We start from the raw sequence: 17,727 nt of genomic DNA on the forward strand, positions 1-17,727 counted from the left end.
CAACCCACTTCAGAAGCACCTTTGGGTGCCCCCCCAGACCAGCCTGTCCTGTTTCCAGCCGTGCTTCCTGCACGTGAATTACCATCTCCTTTAAGAATGTGGAGCCCATTGTTGGTAACCTCGGAACTGCACAGATGAAAAGATTAAAGGTCACTGTAGAGAGTTTGGACATCCCCCAAAACCCCAAGTAGTTTATTCCCAAGGGGTTTTACATATTATTAATTCCAGATAATTTAGCTTTCCTCTGCCATCTTCCAAAGAATCAGCATATAAATATAGTCATTTTCAAAGTCACATTGTTGGTGACAATGTATTAAGGAACATAAGTTATTTCCAGTGTGCAGATCTCATATTAAGCTCGGCCTATGATACTGAAAAAAGAGGGTGCTCCTGAACCAGTCTGGGCTCCACAGATGGTGAGACATGTACCTGGGGGCTCTGACTGCCTTGGGTGAGGGGTGAATCTCTGTCCCTCAGTGTGTACATCTTGAAAGTGGGGATAACTTGGCCTTACAAAGTCCACCTTGTGGGAGGTCATGGGAACTGACACATTGTAAAGTTCTCAGCCTTCTGTCTCATGGGCTATTCTTTCTCCTTGAGAAGCCATGGGGCTGGGGACCCTCCTGCTTGCTGACCCCTTCCCTTCCCCCCTCCCCCATTTGCTAGTAAACTTGAGCTGAAACAAATGTTTGTATGAGGAGAGAAAATAGGCTTTCCCTTTGGGACCAATGGGGGCTCCGCTGTCACCAGCCTGCTGATCCTGTGACCAGGCTTCTTTTCTGTTTCCCACTTAGCTCTGGCTCAAAGCCTGACCCTGAGCAACAAGGTGTGGTGCCCGATCTCGGGCAGGAGGGGTGACCTCCTTCTGCTTTGCTCAGGTGTATGCAGACCTGCCCAGAGGAGCGCCAGTGTCTAGCCCGCCTGCCTCTGCCAACGCTTCTCTTCTTGGTGGAAATTCCCCAGGCGTTGGCGAGCTTGCCTCCCCCCTCCCTGTACCAGCACTGCTTCCTTTGGGTCAGCCCAGTACAAATACTGGGGACCATTCAATCCTGCCTTTCCCTGTTTTGTGAAGGTTCTGATGCTGACGGAAGCAAAGTTCCAAACTTTCTTCAAGTGGCTAGCAATCCCTAGGGTGGTCTTTCACGTTGTCCCTACTCTGGCTCCAGGTGTCCCCTCAGAGGTGGTCTGGAGCCACAGGGGTGGGGGTCGGCACAAGGCTCTCTCAGCCTGCTGGGGCCCCCTTCCCCTGCCAAGGCCCCAGTGTCTCCCAGAGGCTCTATCTTCATATGAACATATTGTTGGGCAGATAAAATATATTATGTTCACTTTGTTAAAGATGGCACTGCCAACATGGAAGCCTGTTGCCCAAGTGATAATATTAATTGCCCTTCTTGCTTGAGATGGGTGTAATTATGTTAATATGTGTTGGGGGAGGGCTTTCGCGCCAAAAGGTTTTAAAAGGAAGAGAGATCATGTTCTGGGGAAAGAGTGATTACATTCTAGGAGGAGAGCAGAGAGGAGAGCAGAGAAGAGAGCAGAGAAAGGCCACGTGGAGGAGAGGAGAAGCAGCCAAGATGGTAGAGTGCTGAAGGAGAAGCCAGTTTGTGCAGAGTTTGTGCAGAGAGAAGGCGATGAGGAACAGAGGTGAATAAGGCTGGTGAGGTAGAAACTTTTGATTCTAGGAAACTCGGATAAGTCAGTGGCGTTGGGAGCCCTGAATGGAAAGGGAAGTGTTTTCCCATTGTGTGTATTTCTTGCCTGCTGGGCGCAAGCTAGGATTAAAGCTAATGGCCCACCAGTTCTTGGCTCCATTGTTTCATTATTGTCTGTCCAAATCAAATGCAAACCTGCATGGCCCAGATGGCTGTGATGGTGGCCATGGATACTGGCTTTACACATATAAATTCAATAAATGTGTTTTCTTTTCACCCAATGCTAATAAAAACTTCTAAACAACACCTTAATCAAAGTGATTCAGATTCTCAATATTTTCAAATGATACAAGTAAAACAGATAAAAATAAAAGACAGACAATAAAAGTAATGCTAACAGTGTATCTTGCCAGATGGTTCAAAGAACTGTGTCACGCAATTTAATTTAAAAAAATGCTTAGAAATGTCATTAACTGTGTGACCTGTGGTCTGTTTCAATCCTGTGATTCTAACGGACCATCTCTGACAGCCTGGACCTATTCATCAGTCTATCTAATGACAGGTGTTCAGAATCTTCCCCCATCACTCATTTTATTTAGATTCTGGGTTAGTCTTACCTTGGCCAGGGCCGCGTACGCCAGTCCAAGTATCCCATTCCATTTAATCCCAGGCAGAAAAAAATTCTCTGACTCAAAGATAGTGGCGACGTTGACAAGGAAAGAACTATTGAAGCCTTTGGGGATGGTGACGAAGTCCTCCCCAACCAAGCCGGTCCAGCTCCCCTGTGTGTACTTCACAGTGACATCAAAGCCCTTGGATTGGTAGGTGCTGGACCTGGAGGGAGAAGAGAAAGGAAAGTACTATGTCTGGGTGTCCGTCTGGCATGATGGCTGCTATGGTGGTAAGGTCAGCCATCCTAAGCACAGAATCAACTGTGAGCAATTCTTAACAGTGTTGATGTCGACCCAGTTTAATTTCCCAGAGAACGTCATCAATACTGTTTGGGTAAGGGCGTCTTCTGTGCCAGATGTAATGAGATGCTGGGTTAACATGTAGCCCCTCTGTATAATGCTTCTCTGTGCCTCAGCAAAACCCCGTGGGTCAGCTGCTTTCCTTAGCTATGTTAGTCTGGGAAGGCACAGCCTAACTTGGATACCTGCCTGGCCATCTGGCTCTGTGGGGACCCTACACCACTGCTTTGTGACACAAGGAGGGGCTAGCAGTCTAGAATGAGGTGCCACCAGCTTCTGCCAGCAGTGGCCTAGGACTCACTATAGCAAATAAGACAAAGCTATGCTCACCAACACCACGTGCCTTTCTCTTCAGGCCCCACACTACTTCCTGATGTCACAGTTTCCTTCAGGGCATTCCTTCAATACCCCAAAGCTGTTTATACTCACAGCAAAATGTGAGGGGAGGAAACAAATTGCATGCTGTGACACAAATCACTGTAATACCATCTACAACCCCATATGCCTATGGCCCTAAGGGTAGGAGTCACTCAAACACAATAGCAAACAACCTAAGACAATGGACAGGGCCACTGGAACAGAGACAGACAACAGGCCAAGGAATGCATAAAATTGCAGACAGTGATAAGAGCTATCCACTCTTATCAAGGGGGGGAGGGGAAGGCAGTGCATGCAAAGATAAGGAGCCACGGGGAGGGGGGGAGGACATCCTGGGAGAGGACAGCAGGTGTCAAGGCTCTGGGGTGTTTAATAATGTGAGGTAATTCTTACAGCAATTTGAGTTTGAAAACTCAAATGGACTGTTCACAGTAAGGAGTCCAAGGACGATCTATCAGTAAATACGTGGGCATTAAAAGCCGTTTCCAGAGGACAATGGTCAAATTTATGAGAGAAGTGTCAGATCACCCAACAGATAATTCTAGAGTGTTCTTGTGGGCCTACAGTTTTCATTTCATGTTGTTTTAATAGTAAGTCTCTAAACATTCAGGTTCACAAGTCTTTGTTATACGATTACATGAAAGAGAGTAGTCTTCTTTGAAGTTAGGAATGTGATTTCATCCAAGATGACAAGACCTTTTTTTTCTTGGTACATCTGAGAAGTTTTAAAATAACTGTCTTTAATTCAGTAAATTGCACTTCTGAGATTTTGATCCTAAGGAACACCCAGGAAGCAGACAGAGGTTTATGTACAAAGGCAGTCATTATGTTTTACGTACAAAGACAGTCCTCTTGTTTTACTGATCATAGCAAATAGCTGGAAACAACCCAAGTACCCAGTAAAAAGGAAATTGTTTAGTAAATCTTTGTACATCCACATGAAGGAATAGTATGCTGCACTAAAAAGCAGTGTTTATTAAGAAATTTTCAGTGGCATAGAAAATTAAGGAAAAATCTTATATATATGGCAGAATCTTTTAAAAAATCACAGTCTTTTTTTTTAAATGTCCTAATATTTTTTAACTTATTTTATTATTTTATTTATTCATTTATAGAAAGGAGAGAGAGGGAGAGGAGAGAGAGACAGAGAGAGAGAAGCGGGGAGGAGCTAGAAGCATCAACTCCCATATGTGCCTTGACCAGGCAAGCCCAGGGTTTCGAACTGGCGACCTCAGCATTTCCAGGTCGACGCTTTATCCACTGCGCCACCACAGGTCAGGCTGTGGCAGAATCTTTTAAGACAAGTAATTACACTAACATATCAACAGTGGCTACCTCTGCAGGGTGGGGTTTTGTGAGGGGAGGATGCTTGCTCTTGTGGTTAGGCCCACCACAGTTTTTGCATTTATAACTTTAAAAACTAGAGGAAAAAAGTTATTTCAAAAATGCCTTGTAGACATATTTTGAAGAAATTTACTTTGTTCCAACTTCCTAATAAAATAGAAAATACGAAGAATGTGTAACTTTAGTATTTACTTCCTATGCTGGTTCACTTGCCTTCAAGTGAGAGCAGCATGAAGTGAAAGCTTTGTGTGCATATCTCCTGACAAGGGCAGGTGCAGATGACAATGTGAGAGTGGTGGGCCCTGGCACCCTCCAGCAATGACACAAGGAATGTGCAGAGTCCAGTCATAGAGAGGTGGGCACCTGAGGATCAGTGCCAAGCTTTAGTGACCGTGGACATTCAGGTGTGCTTGGCAGACAGCTGGGGTGGCACTCCTGTACACTGATTATTAATAAAAATAGTAAGTTATTCAATCCCTTTTGACAATTAGGGGTCATTCCTCATGTTCAAATATACGCTACTGCTAACAGAAGAAGCTAATTATTTTTAAATGCTTGGAGAAAGTGATCTAGCACAGGGTTGGTACCCTTTTTCTGTAAAGGGCCAGAAAATAAATGTTTGGGCTTTTGTGGGTCACATGACCTCTATTACAAATACTCAGCTCTGCAAGGATAATGAGCAAGCAGCTCCTGACAATACATAAGCAAATGTGCCTGCCTATGTTCCAATAAAACTTTATTTATAACTTGATTTGGGGGGTGTGAATACACAATACAGTGTACAGAGATATGCTGTAGAATTGGGCAGCTGGAAACTATAATTTTGTTAACCAGTGTCACTCCAATAAATTCAGTTTAAAAAACCTTCATTTATAAAATAGACAGCAGGTCCAATGTAGCCTGTGGACCCTATTTTGCCAACTCCTGATCTTGAAGATTATTTATCTCCTCAAAACAGTTGAAAGTACCATGACTTTCTTTTGAGAAGTTGTTTTGTTTTTACTGTGTCTGGCCTACCAAAAACATTGGAATCTTATGTAAACCATAAGAGCCTGAACATCTACTGAGTACGTCTTCTACAGTGTTTGACCAGGTTACTATTCCCCTGTACAGGGTGAACGTTCTGGATATTTTGTTGCCATTTGCAGAGAGACAAGAAGCAGATGGAGTTACACTGCTGGGGTTCAAGTACTAGTTTACCCTCTTATTAGCTGTGTGATCGTGAGCCAAGTTATTTAACCTCTCTGTGCCTCAGTTCCCTCAACTAAAAAATGTGGATAATATAGCACCATACCTCTTGGGTTACTTTGGAGGATTAAAAGAGTGAATGCTATCAAGCATCTAGAACAAAACCCTGGAACACAGCAGGAATGCAACAAAAATAGCTGCTGTTATTATAATTAATTACCTAATCATGTGCCACCTTTATTCAATGTCTGAACTATCAGAAAATGTAAGATTTCCCAACCCCCCTAGAAAATGTTCCTCTAGAGTTTCTCTTACGGATTATCCCAAACTGTCTCATTCTGAAGTCTAGCCACCCCACGGGCTGGCTAGAAGGGGAAAAGGTGTGAGGGAGACTTGGTTATGGCGGTATGGGAGGTGGCAGAACCTGGCAGGTTTCCAAAAGGCAGAGCTGTTGTGTATTCCAGACCCACACTGCCCAAGAGACCTCGGTGTGAGAAATAGTCTCTAATGATGAGGTGGCTATTGACCACCTAAAATGTGATTATAGTATGACTAAAAACACTAGCCATTTATTTAACATCAATGAAATAGCCATATGTGGCTAGTGCTGACCCTTGCAGAAAGCACAGTCCTAGATAATGGAGAAAAAGTAGTTCTAAACTCATATTCCCAGGGATCCTCAAACTAAACCTCCATGAGCAAAAGCCCCAGCGATGATCTGTAAGCAGCTCTGAGTGTGACTAGTGCACAGTTTCCAGCATTAAGTTAAAAACCCAATGCATTCCTCCATCCTCGCGTTCTGACATCCTATTCTTGGCGTTGAAGGGCTTCAGCTCTCAGTGGCTGTGCACATTAATTAACCAAACTGAGAGAGCCCAGATTGGCTTTTCCCTTGTTCCATCCATTCTGCATGTTCAGAAACAGCAATCAGTCATGGATGTGGGGAGCCAGGGAAAAGTTCACTCACAGCAATAAAATCACTTTGAACCAAATTCAGGAGACATTCTCCCTCTGATAAGAATGTTCAGGGGACATGGGATTAAAAAGTGACATCAATTGAATGGAGAAGAAAAGAGCCTAACACATTTTATTATTGTGAAAAAACTCATGACTGTTTTCAGAGAACATAAAGGAGGAGGAAGGGCAGAGCTCAAGAGATGAACCCTCGGGTCAGCTCTACTTCTCCGAGGTTACCCCACCCAGGGAAGGTCCTAAAGGACTTGGCCAAGACTTTCCTGGGACACTTCTGCACATTTTAGAGTTACATTCAGGGTTGCTGGTCTGACCCGGGGAACCAGATACCCCTCTGGCTCTTCCGTGGTTTTGGAAATGACCAGAACAGCCAGTCACTGATGGCCTAGGGGCTCTCTGTTAGTCTCCCCACCCGAGTTCTCAACAATGGCAAATAATAGCAGGCTCCAACAGAGCAAGTCCCCTCCGGGGCACACAAAGCACGGGTGGGCTCAAGAAATTATGTAGAGGGTGTTATAGTGAGTTATACACTTGGAACCTGCACGTTTTGGTGAACCATGTCATCCCACTAAATTAAAAATAAATGTAAAAAAAGAAAAAAAAAGAATCAAGCAAGAATGTCTGTCATTGTCACATGGACAGATGAGGCATGTGATCTCAGGGGGTCAGTCTGCCTCTTTAAGGAGGTCACGGGGTACTTCTCTCATATCCGAATTCCATCTACAAGCACCTGCTGAGGAAAGGAAACCGCTCCCCCTTGTCACCCTGCTCTGCGGCTTCACCCCAGATGGAGTAGAGGAAGGAGGAGGAGAGGTTTTAACAGAAATAGACTTAATTTCCTGAATAGATTAGTAGGTCAGAGAGATGAATATATTGAATCTCTCATCAAGCCAAATGGCTGGAGGTTGTTTAATTGGCTAAAAAAGAAACACATCTTAAAAAATACACCATCTTTTTTTTTTGGCTACATAGTAACTCACTGGAACACTCAGGATCACAAAGAGTGGGCTTGATGGGAACAAGCCACACGAATGACTAATGCTAGCCTGATGTCTCCTTCCATAAATCAAAGAGATCTTGTCAAAGAACCCCAAGCCAAATCTCCAATTACTGGGCAATGTTTCAGGAAGCATTAAACCTGAATATCCAAAGTCTGGGGTACTTGCATCAGAGGCTGACAAACCCAACCAGACTCCTTATTATAACTCAGGGAGATCAGAGGGACAAGCAAACACAGGGACACCACAGTGCAAGAGCTGCCTTTCAGAACAGAAACCTTTGTGAAAAATTTGAGAAAGGCAGTGAAAACGTTCTCTTGGCTTCCATCAGATGCAACAGTGGGAAATGTGCCTTTTGCCAACTCCAAAGTTACCTGAAAGCATCTGACAAATGAATCATACATAATTTACACAAAGAGTAAATTATCTTCACAGTTCATGGCTTTAAAAGAATATATCTGTGTAAACAGAAGTGTATAAAGGCATGGGAACACAGAAGAAAGAAGGTAAGGTGAATCTCAGCGCAGTAGCAGCTGACGGACCAGAACTTGCCTGCAATTCAGAGATGTGCTGCTTCAATCTGGTTCAGCTAGGAACTAACCTGGGAGCCCTGTGGAAGAATAGCCCTCTTCACAAGAAAGACATCGTCAGGAACAGAGGTCAACATGTGAGTAATGTGTTACAGGTACTAAGAAGAGCTCAGCAATACTTGCCAATGAAGTTTGAATGACAGAAGTGCTGATGGGATGAAACTCACAATGCAGTTTCAGGGAGAGATTTTTACCAAGAGTCTTCCCCAATGTGAAAAATCACATAATCAACCCAAGCTGCTCTGGGTGTCTGAGTCTACCTCCATTGCTTCTTACCAGGTCTGCCTAGGGCGCTGCGAGCCCACAGCAAGCTTTCAGCTCTCCCTGCATCACGGGTCTCCTACTGTGGCCGAACCAGAGTGTGTACCTATTGAGATACTGGTCACCCTCGATAAATCACCTGCTTTTATTCTCCCTTGTATTACATCAGGGAAATTAGAATTATATATACAGGTAAGTCCCATTTCCTCTGCATTTTATTTCAAGGCATCACAAAGAAATTCGTTTAGGTGACTTTCCAAGCAATGTAGACCCCCGCCTAGACAGTCCCAATACTCCTCATTTCCAGTGCCCCTCTCCCTGCTCGAGCCCATCTCCACTTCAGGATGAGGGAGGCCACCATAAACATCAAAGTTATACACCTTCAACACTGCTGTTTGACTTGCATTTTTCCAAAGCCAGTCTCATGAGAATGTACAGAGACTATTAGAATTTCTTATATATTCCCCAGAATGAACACACACACACACACACACTCACTCATATACAAACACTACACACACACACATATTCACAAACGTATATACATACACAGAATGATACACACACACACACACACACACACATTTTCCTCAAAATAAAACAGAGTTTTGGCTGTTAGCTGTTTTGCTCCAGAGTACTTTGTTGATTGATTTTTTTTTCTTTTTAGAGAGAGAGGGAGAGCAACAGAGACAGAGAGAAACATCAACTCGTCCGTTTATTCATGCCGTCATTGGTTGATTCTTACATGTGCCCTGACCGAGGATTGAACCTGCAATCTTGGCATGTTGGGATGATGCTCTAACCAACTGAACTACCCAGCCAGGACCTGCCTCAGGGTACTCTGAAGTATTGGTGCAGTGCCCCCAAACCTGGCCAGGCCCAGCCATGGGCCCATCACTTACCTCTTCGTGTCAAAATACGAGTCTATGTATGAATGCGGGGCGCCAGCCACGGCAAAGTTGCTGCTTCCAGTGTCAACGAGAATCTGCAGCTTTTATTTTTAAGGGGGAAAGAAATAGAAACCATCAGGTTACTTGAATAAGGCCATACTCTTGAATAACTCTTTTAAAAAGTAAGAACTAATAATTTATTACTTGGAAAAACTTAGATTGATTAGAAGATTTTTAAAAAAGCTGTTATAATATTGACATGTGAACACAGTCCATTAAGAAGCTGTGGCAGGGTGGGGAAACAGTTTGCCTTCGATGCACAGCAAGCCTTAAAGCACACAAACTCAGTGGAATACCCGGGATTTTCTTTTCAAGCCATTGGTGCTAACAGGCAGAGCCCTTCCTCTGTCGTCCAGGTCTGTCACCTGGCTGAGATCAGCAATTCCTGCCTTCCAATCTCACTTGGAAAGCCTGAGCCACTGGGGCCTCCCCTCATTTCCACTGCATAGCACCTGGGAACACCTGTCCAGGTTTCATTTTTCAGTTTGAATGAGGTACAATTTAGATATAATAAATCACAAGACCTTAGATTTTCCCACTGATGAGTTTAGACATGGTGTCCACCCAAACCAAGATACAGAAATTTCTGTTCTTTCCAAAGGGTTGCTTTGTGCCCCTTCTCTATCAGTCCTTCCTGTTCTGCAGTTCTGGTCACTTCCCATGTCACATTAAGTTTTAATCTTGTCATTGAGGACTTTTATGGAGGCCTCATCACTGGGTGAAATTGATTAAATCTTTGGCCATTGGTGATTGATTCCACCTCCAACCCCTCTCTCCTTCAGGGAGGTAAGGCTGAAAGTTACAACCCTCTAATTCCAGGTTAGTCCCCCTCCTTTCCAAAAGCCAGCTCATTAATGTACTTTGGGTGTGGCCAAAGGAGTTTGTTATGAATAACAAAAGATACCTTTGTCACTCTAATTGGCTTAGGAACTTCCAAGGGTTTCAAGAGCTCTGCCAGGAACTGGGACAAATTTCAAATATTTATTTCTTCTTACACATCACAAAATCAGACATGGTCCGTGAGAAAACAGCAACCAGACCTTATTCATCATTAGAATGAAGTTCCAAATGCAAGCACCTTGGCAAGCACCAAGGCCTAATAGCGGTCATTCAGTCCAAGCAGACGTAACTAATATATGTAACTCAGAGGGCCCTGAGTCCTCATCACTCTCTCTGTGTCCTAGATTTAAAAGTTTCCTGGAGACAAGACGAGCTTTTCAAGTTGCTTAGTAGAGAGGGGAGGAAGGTAGAACGGGGGAATAAAACAACAAAATTCATCATGAGGCAAATTAGGGAAGTTCAGGCCTGCCAGAGAAGAGTGCTTCTGTTAGTCAAGACAATAGAGCACCCTTAAAAAACCTGCAGTGAGAACTACTCTTTCTCAGTTACTAAAAGTCACAGTTAATAAAACACAGGTTCCCGAACCAACATCCCTCCTCCTCTCCACGTTCAGGGTCAGTGAGGGAAGCGTGTTGTTTTCACAAGTATTCCCTGGGACCCACGGGCAACCACACAGCCCACAGCCCAGCAGGATGCATGTGGAAAGACTAAGTCACCTGGCAGCCTGGGTTCCCAGGCTGGCATTCCACATCCCCGCCTCGAGCTCTTGCACAACTGGGCGTAGTCAAAGTGGACACAAGACCATTGTCCTCAGCACAATAGCCCCAGTGTCAGGGGACTCTCTTGGCAAACAAGTCAGTCTTCTTTCCTGGGTATGGAATTCCACCCACGGCCATTTGCATCACATCAGAAATGAGACCCTGTACACACCCCCAACCTCATGATTCTGCCATGCTGCACTGTCCCCATATGACAGAGGCAGGGGACACAAGAGCAAAGAAAGCTACCCAAAACAGACTGTTTTATTTTACAGGGGTGGCTTCTAATAATCACCCAGGCATTCTGTACAGTCTTCTCGGCTAGCTCAGCAGAAGCCAGCATTCAAGAAAATTCAATTCAGAGTCACAGCTCAGCAAAGCTGGTCACCACTGTGGTCGGTCCCAGAGCATATGGTTTGAAGAGGCAAATCACCCCAATAACTAGGCAGCTACAGAGTCAGGCAAGGGATGGATACCCAGGGAGCAGTAAACACTCTGGCTTGTGCTTCAAGAAATGTTTTTGAGCAGCAAACAAGGCAACACCTTTTTCTGCTTGATGACATCCCAAGTGAGCATTTCTCAGGTTGATTTCTCCCCAGGGCTGTGACTCCCTCTCTGCAAGTAGTCTCAACAGAAAAAGAGAAAAAAATAATGCTACTTGCCCTATAATTTTATGCGATCCACGTTATGAAGACCAAAATGCAAAGGCTCGCTGTGCAGGTTTTTTCTGGATACCTCACCCCACTCCAGAGGCCACCAACGTCATCTGCTGCTTCCTTTATCCCAAGAATTTCCAAAATCATTTCCTGCCTCCCTGGGTTCAGTGCCACACACACTATAATCTAGCCCCAGGACACATCATTAGGCCCCACAACGGACACTGAAAATACACACACGGTTTCAAATTCGTGGAATGTTTTGTTCTTTTGACGCACAACTCAAAATGACTGAGAAGTGCCTAAGAAAGATATTATCTATACTCCACAAGGAGGAATGCAGAAATGCATTAAATTTTTTAAGTGTGTTGAGTGACTAGAAAAAGGCCTTAGAAATTAAATTTTCTTTATTTTTGTGAGAAACAGACGGACAGACAGACAAGAACGGCCAGAGATGAGAAGCATCAACTCATAGTTAAGTCACTTTAGTTGGTGATTGATTGCTTCTCATACATGCCTTGACCAGAGTACTCCAGCTGAATCAATGACCCCTTGCTCAAGCCAGTGACTTTGAGCTTCAAGCCAACAACTTTGGGGCTCAAACCAGCCACCAGGGGATCATGTCGATGATCCACACTCAAGCTGAAGATTCCATGCCTGTGACCTTGGGGTTTCAAATCTGGGACTTCAGCATCCCAGGTCAATGCTCTAGCCATTGTGCCACCAACAGTCAGGCTAGAAATTAAACTTTTAAAAGGGAAAGCAGTAGTGATGGGGGAGATGTGGTCCTGACCTCAGCAGAGTTAAGAACCCAGCAGGGAAGAATAAAGGGTCCCCGGACCTTTCCCTAAAAACTGCCTGTGATACAAGTGGCTAGACCCAGGAAGGTTCACAGCTAATTGCAGGAGTTGACAGGGCAAATTTTTGGTCCATTTATTCAAAAACAGCAAAGCCCCAAACACACTACCTCCCACTCCTGCCTTTCCTCCCTGTCTCAGCCGAGCACCAGTGGGGTCTCTCCTGTCTCCATTCTCTTTCTCTCCACAACCTGCTGAGATGGGGCTTCAGCCTCACAGTCCAGTGCCAGCCAAGGTCACACAGTGACCTCTGCACACTAACCCCATCATCACCTCCTCCAGCCTTCAAACACCACTACCACTACCCGCCAGTCCCTTCTTGAAGCTTCAAAAACACCACCTTCCTGGTTTCCCCCCATGGCTTTTCTGTCTCAGTCTCTGTGGCAGATGATCCCTCCTCCAGCTCTGCTCTTAGACACACCTTGCATGTCGTTCCTGAGAGGTCTCTGTCCCCAGCACAGGGCACCTTCCATGAGAGCAGAACCTGTGTGTGTCATCATTTCCTCTCCAGTACCTTGGACAGTGTCCAGGGCTTAGTAGGGGCTCAATGAACCCTTATGAATAACTAAATAAAGGAGACTTTCACTGAGTGGAAACTAAGTAGCAGAAATGCATATTCTGGGGAAAGGAAATGTGTTTGTATATTTCTGAAACAAGTCTGTGTTGCTTACCTACCAATTATACACAAAATAGTTGAGAGGGCAAAAGATCTTAAAGAACCTATTCTAGAAAATAAGAAAGAAGATGTATGAATATTCTATGATCCCCTCAAAACAAAAACTTCCTTCTTGGATAGCATTCTCTAATCCCTGCAGTCCTACCGAAACTCGTATAACAAGATTTTACTCAATAATCATGAAACAAGAATGACCATTATGCACACATTACAAGTGGGTAGGATTTGGATACATGCGGTTGGTTTTATTCTCCCTCCCCTGTCAGGAGTGCTGTCTTCACATCAACATGGCTCCTCATTGTGCTGAGCAGTGACAGTCACACAGGCCTGGATCAAGTGCCACTCTACCACTCAGAGCACGTGTCTGGGCAGATTCCTTCTCCTGCCTGTGTCTCTGCTCCTTTATCCAGGAAGAGGGTGATTGACCACTCTACCAAAGTGCTTGCAAGGAAGAAATACAGCCATGTGAGCTCACTGCAGGTTCTCAGCCAATTAGTGATAAGTGCTAGTGTGGGCTTATACACCCAATTTTCAGCAGAAGGTGGGAAGACAGGTCAGTCATTGGCAGCCATCGAGACAAACTCTGTGACAACCAGAGGAACCTCTGGCCAAAGGCTGGTTCCAGAGTGATCTGAATCCAACAGATTCTAAAGGAAGATTCCTTCTGGAATGTTCTTGGGGACAGTCAGGACTTTATCTCCATGCCTTGCTCTGCCTAGACAAAGCTCACTCATTTTTAAAATAAAATATTTTGTGGAGTTTTGTATTCCTCACTTCGTTTTGATGTTCTTTGTTACCCCTGTTCCATGAGCCCCTGAATTGCTTGAGGTCAGTGTCCTTTTTGTCTTTTTCTGATGGCCCTCAGATGAGGACTATAGGAACTCACTAACCTCTGATACTGAGATGGGGAGGAGGAAAGGGAAAGCAGATGAGGAAGCCAAACCTGCAATAAAAGTGAGAGAAGCCAGAGAGAATTCCCCAGGCCAAATTCTTGATACACTTGTGCAAAAACATTTATGTAGCTTCTCTAGAATTGGCTAGGATGGACTCCCTTAATCCATGTCCTAGCTGCTCTATGAAATAAACACACACTACCTCTTAACTACCCAAGGATAAGCAAAATTAGAAGTGAGATGGCAGCAAACAATGAAGGCACCCACCATGTGCCTGCAGCAGGTCCTGCAGCTGCAGGAACGGCCCCGCCAGCATCCAGGACCCACCCGAAATGAAGGGCATGGAGGGAGTGTGCCTGGGAGCAGCCCTCAACTGCAAATACAGACAGCTGGTGGAATGAGACCTCCCTTCCCTCGCCCCAATGGGGGAGAGCTTTGAGGGTGCCTGGGCTGCCTCCCAGGAGTACCTGTAGCAGGACTGAGTGCATGTGCCCATTGCACCTCAGTGATCCTTTCTGCCTCACTTCTCCTTCCTCCATGAGTCATGCAGACCTTGCCTTATGTGCCCCAAAGACCAAATATACTTTAAGTTAGACCCTAAACAAAACAAAATCAGAGTGGTCAGAAAAGCTAAAACCTTCTCCCGCTGCACCTCTACCACTGGCTGAAACCTACACACAGACTGAGCAGTGCCTCCCCCAGCCCCTTCTTAACCTGTCCATGCATGGGGTGAGAACCAGACAGAAAGCCATTTGCTAATTGCTGCAATAAAGGTAAAAGCATCTGCATTGAAGGAAAGAACTAGGTTATGCATCCAGTTAGCAATCAGCTGCCAGAGATTTCTCAGATATCACTGTCTCCTTTTCAGCAGGTTAATAGAAAAATTAGCAGATCAGTTAGATAATGGCTCATTTAACACAATGATTCCTAATTACATTAGCAGCCCATCTGCCAGAGTCTGCCAGCAAGAGCACCCACAACGGTGGCCTTCCCGGCCCAGCCATGCGGGCTGTTTGCCCACAGTTATCACACATGATTGTCGCCGCCAATCTTGTTAATCAGGTCCTTTCAGTGCTTCCATTCTAGAGATGAATCTCATTTACTTAAACACATCTTGATGAAGAAAGCAAAAATAATTGCCACGCGCCATTTCTCCACAATCTCAAATTAAGGCTGTTTTTCTAAATAAAGAAGGGGGAAATTGTTTCCAAAGGGCTCCACTTAACACAACCAGATGTTGAAGGACTTTGTGAAGAGAAGCTTGATCGTACAATTTATATAAACTCTGCGTATGTGTGTGTATGCATGTACACACACATGCACATACATGCCTGTGCCTTCACGACTGCCTCGGTGCCTGCACCACAGGCCCTACTAGGACAACACACTTCAAAAGCCATGTGGACTCTCTGCAGCTGAAACCTGTCCCTGGAGCAGTGGGACAGCTGCTGGAGGGAGGGGGCTCCCAGAGTTTTGAAACTTTTCAAGTCACCCATCCCTGTCAGGAAGAGCAGAAAAGGAAGCTGGTAAAATTTATTACCCACCCATAGCTTTGAATGTGCCAGCAAGGACTGTCCATTCCAAGGATGCTGGTTGTAAGTTCATTTTCTACCTGTGGTCCCAGGATGCACCCTGCGCTGTCTCTAAAGCAGAGAGCATGCAAAACAGCAGCCTCAGGCTTGTTACACCTGGATCTGAGCCCTGCCTTAGTCTCCTGTTGGCTTTGGAAACTCATAGAATTTGCCACCCTCTCTGAGCCTCAGTGCCCTCATCTGTAAAGTGGGATCATGAAGAGTAGCTCTGAGGAGCCCATGGGATAAATGTGAGGCAGCCAGAATGGTGTCTGGCACACTTGGGTGTTTTGATTTCTCAAAGAGGTGTGGTGGGGCTGACTTCTATCACAATGTCAACACAACTTGCATCACATTCGACCCCAGACCTCACTGGAGCCTCTGCATCACAGCTGGTCTAGATGCAGATCAGGAGTGGCGTGCACAAGCTGCAGACCTTTCCTGGTGCACAGGCTGGTCCTGCAGCAGGGGACACTGAGATGGATGTGACCATGAGCTGAAACACTGTGAATGACCCGTGGATGGGCAGTGCCGGCACTTGGCTGAAACAACGCAGAGTTCATTCAGGACAGCTCAAATCCCAGAGTTACCCATCCTGTTTTCACCCTGCCTGCCTTTGCTCTCCTAGCTGGTCAGCGGCCATTTCGTCCCCTGGGTGCCCAAGCTCTTCTATTTCATTTTCCTCTGCCTCCAACACCACAAATCTGTGAGTCCTGTCCCTTCTATTTCTATAATTTTCCTGAAGCCACTCATGTCCCTCTCTCTCCCTTGCAACTCCATGGATGACCCCAGTGGCTTCGTGTTGTGAACTCTAAGCACAGTGTGGGCACACAGGAAGTGTTCAGTAAAGGTTGTTAAAGGAATGAATGGCACCCAGATGTCACTGAGGCCACCTATCCTAAGAGACTTAAGGCCAGTTAGTTTGAGCTCTTAAGCCTGGGTTTCTCAGGGTCCACTGCCCTCCCTGGAGTTCTGGTGAGTCCAGGGTCTTCCAATCCCAGAGCCTCCTGGACTCTGAAAACATTTTTTAACAGTAGTTTAGCAATAGCATTAAGCCGGTGTTTCCCAACGTGGGGCCCACACCCCACAGGGGGGCAATTCGATAGTTAAGGGGGGCAATTTGAAAATGGACTCCACACGACTTTAACTCTTTCGCCTCGGGCCATTTAAATGCAATGCTAGATATCAGTGCCAAATTTAACAAAAAATGCAATTCTTAAATAATTGCGGTAAATAATTATTAAGTATAATTTCGTTTGACGAGACCAAAATATCAACCGGGTGATTGGCGTCATCAAGTGAACTTCGTCCTGGGTTCACCACGGAGCGTGCAGTCTGCCGCGGGGAACCCCGGACGTTTTAAAAACTCGCTAAACAACGCAGTTATTCTCACTTAATTGGCCCATTGCAACTTCTGTAGTGTTTCACATCATTCAGTTGGTGTTAATTTGAAATAAGTGTCAGTCAAAACTGTTAAAGCTCGTTGATTTAATAAATATACATATATACATTGTATAGATATAATTGGTAAGTATTTGATTTTATTTTTATCAATATTAAACTCTTTATTAAGTACTTCCTGCATCGGGGCTAGAAAGCAATAATATTTTATAAATAGTGCATGCACGACAATTTTAATTTTAGAAGCATAACTTTCCAGAAAATTTCGTTAAGTGGAAAAAATATAGACACCTTTTGATTTGCGGTGGTAGTGTAGTAAATGTGTTATATACATTTAAATAAATATAAATTTTTTGTATACGTTTACTCTATGTCACATTGAATATATTTTAACACATATTTTAATATTAGTTTTTAATTGATCTTATTTTTATTTCTTATAGCCCATAGTAAAATGAGTGGTGCAAGCAAGAAAAAAACTTGTCAATATTCGGAGGAATATTTAAAATTTGGGTTCATACCCGCTGTTCACGATGAGTGGATTCCTTTTTGTCTTTTATGCCAGCAATGCTTGACCAACAAATCAATGAAACAAGGTCGTCTTGAGGCGCATTTGAAGGCGAAACATAGTGCTCATATTAATTCAGATTTGAGTTACTTTAAAACTTTAAAGAAAAAATTTGAAAAAAGAACAACATTAAAGTCTCTATTTACTGCTCATACTTCAACTAATAATCGTGTTCTTGAGGCTAGTTATCGAATTTCTTTATT

General features: G+C 44.5%; 1 protein-coding gene across 1 annotated transcript in view; it reads right to left on the minus strand.

The window, feature by feature from the left end:
* Positions 1-17,727, minus strand: part of BACE2 (beta-secretase 2) — an 87,561-nt gene that overhangs the window by 44,405 nt on the left and 25,429 nt on the right. The window contains exons 2-3 of the mRNA XM_066259343.1: positions 9,257-9,345; positions 2,270-2,486 (exon numbers count right to left, since the gene is read on the minus strand). Of these exons, the coding sequence (XP_066115440.1) occupies positions 2,270-2,486; positions 9,257-9,345 (306 nt within the window). The remainder of the gene's footprint in view (positions 1-2,269; positions 2,487-9,256; positions 9,346-17,727) is intronic.

This window comes from Saccopteryx bilineata, chromosome 2 (assembly GCF_036850765.1).
Source record: "Saccopteryx bilineata isolate mSacBil1 chromosome 2, mSacBil1_pri_phased_curated, whole genome shotgun sequence".
In the NCBI taxonomy this organism is placed as follows: domain Eukaryota; kingdom Metazoa; phylum Chordata; class Mammalia; order Chiroptera; family Emballonuridae; genus Saccopteryx; species Saccopteryx bilineata.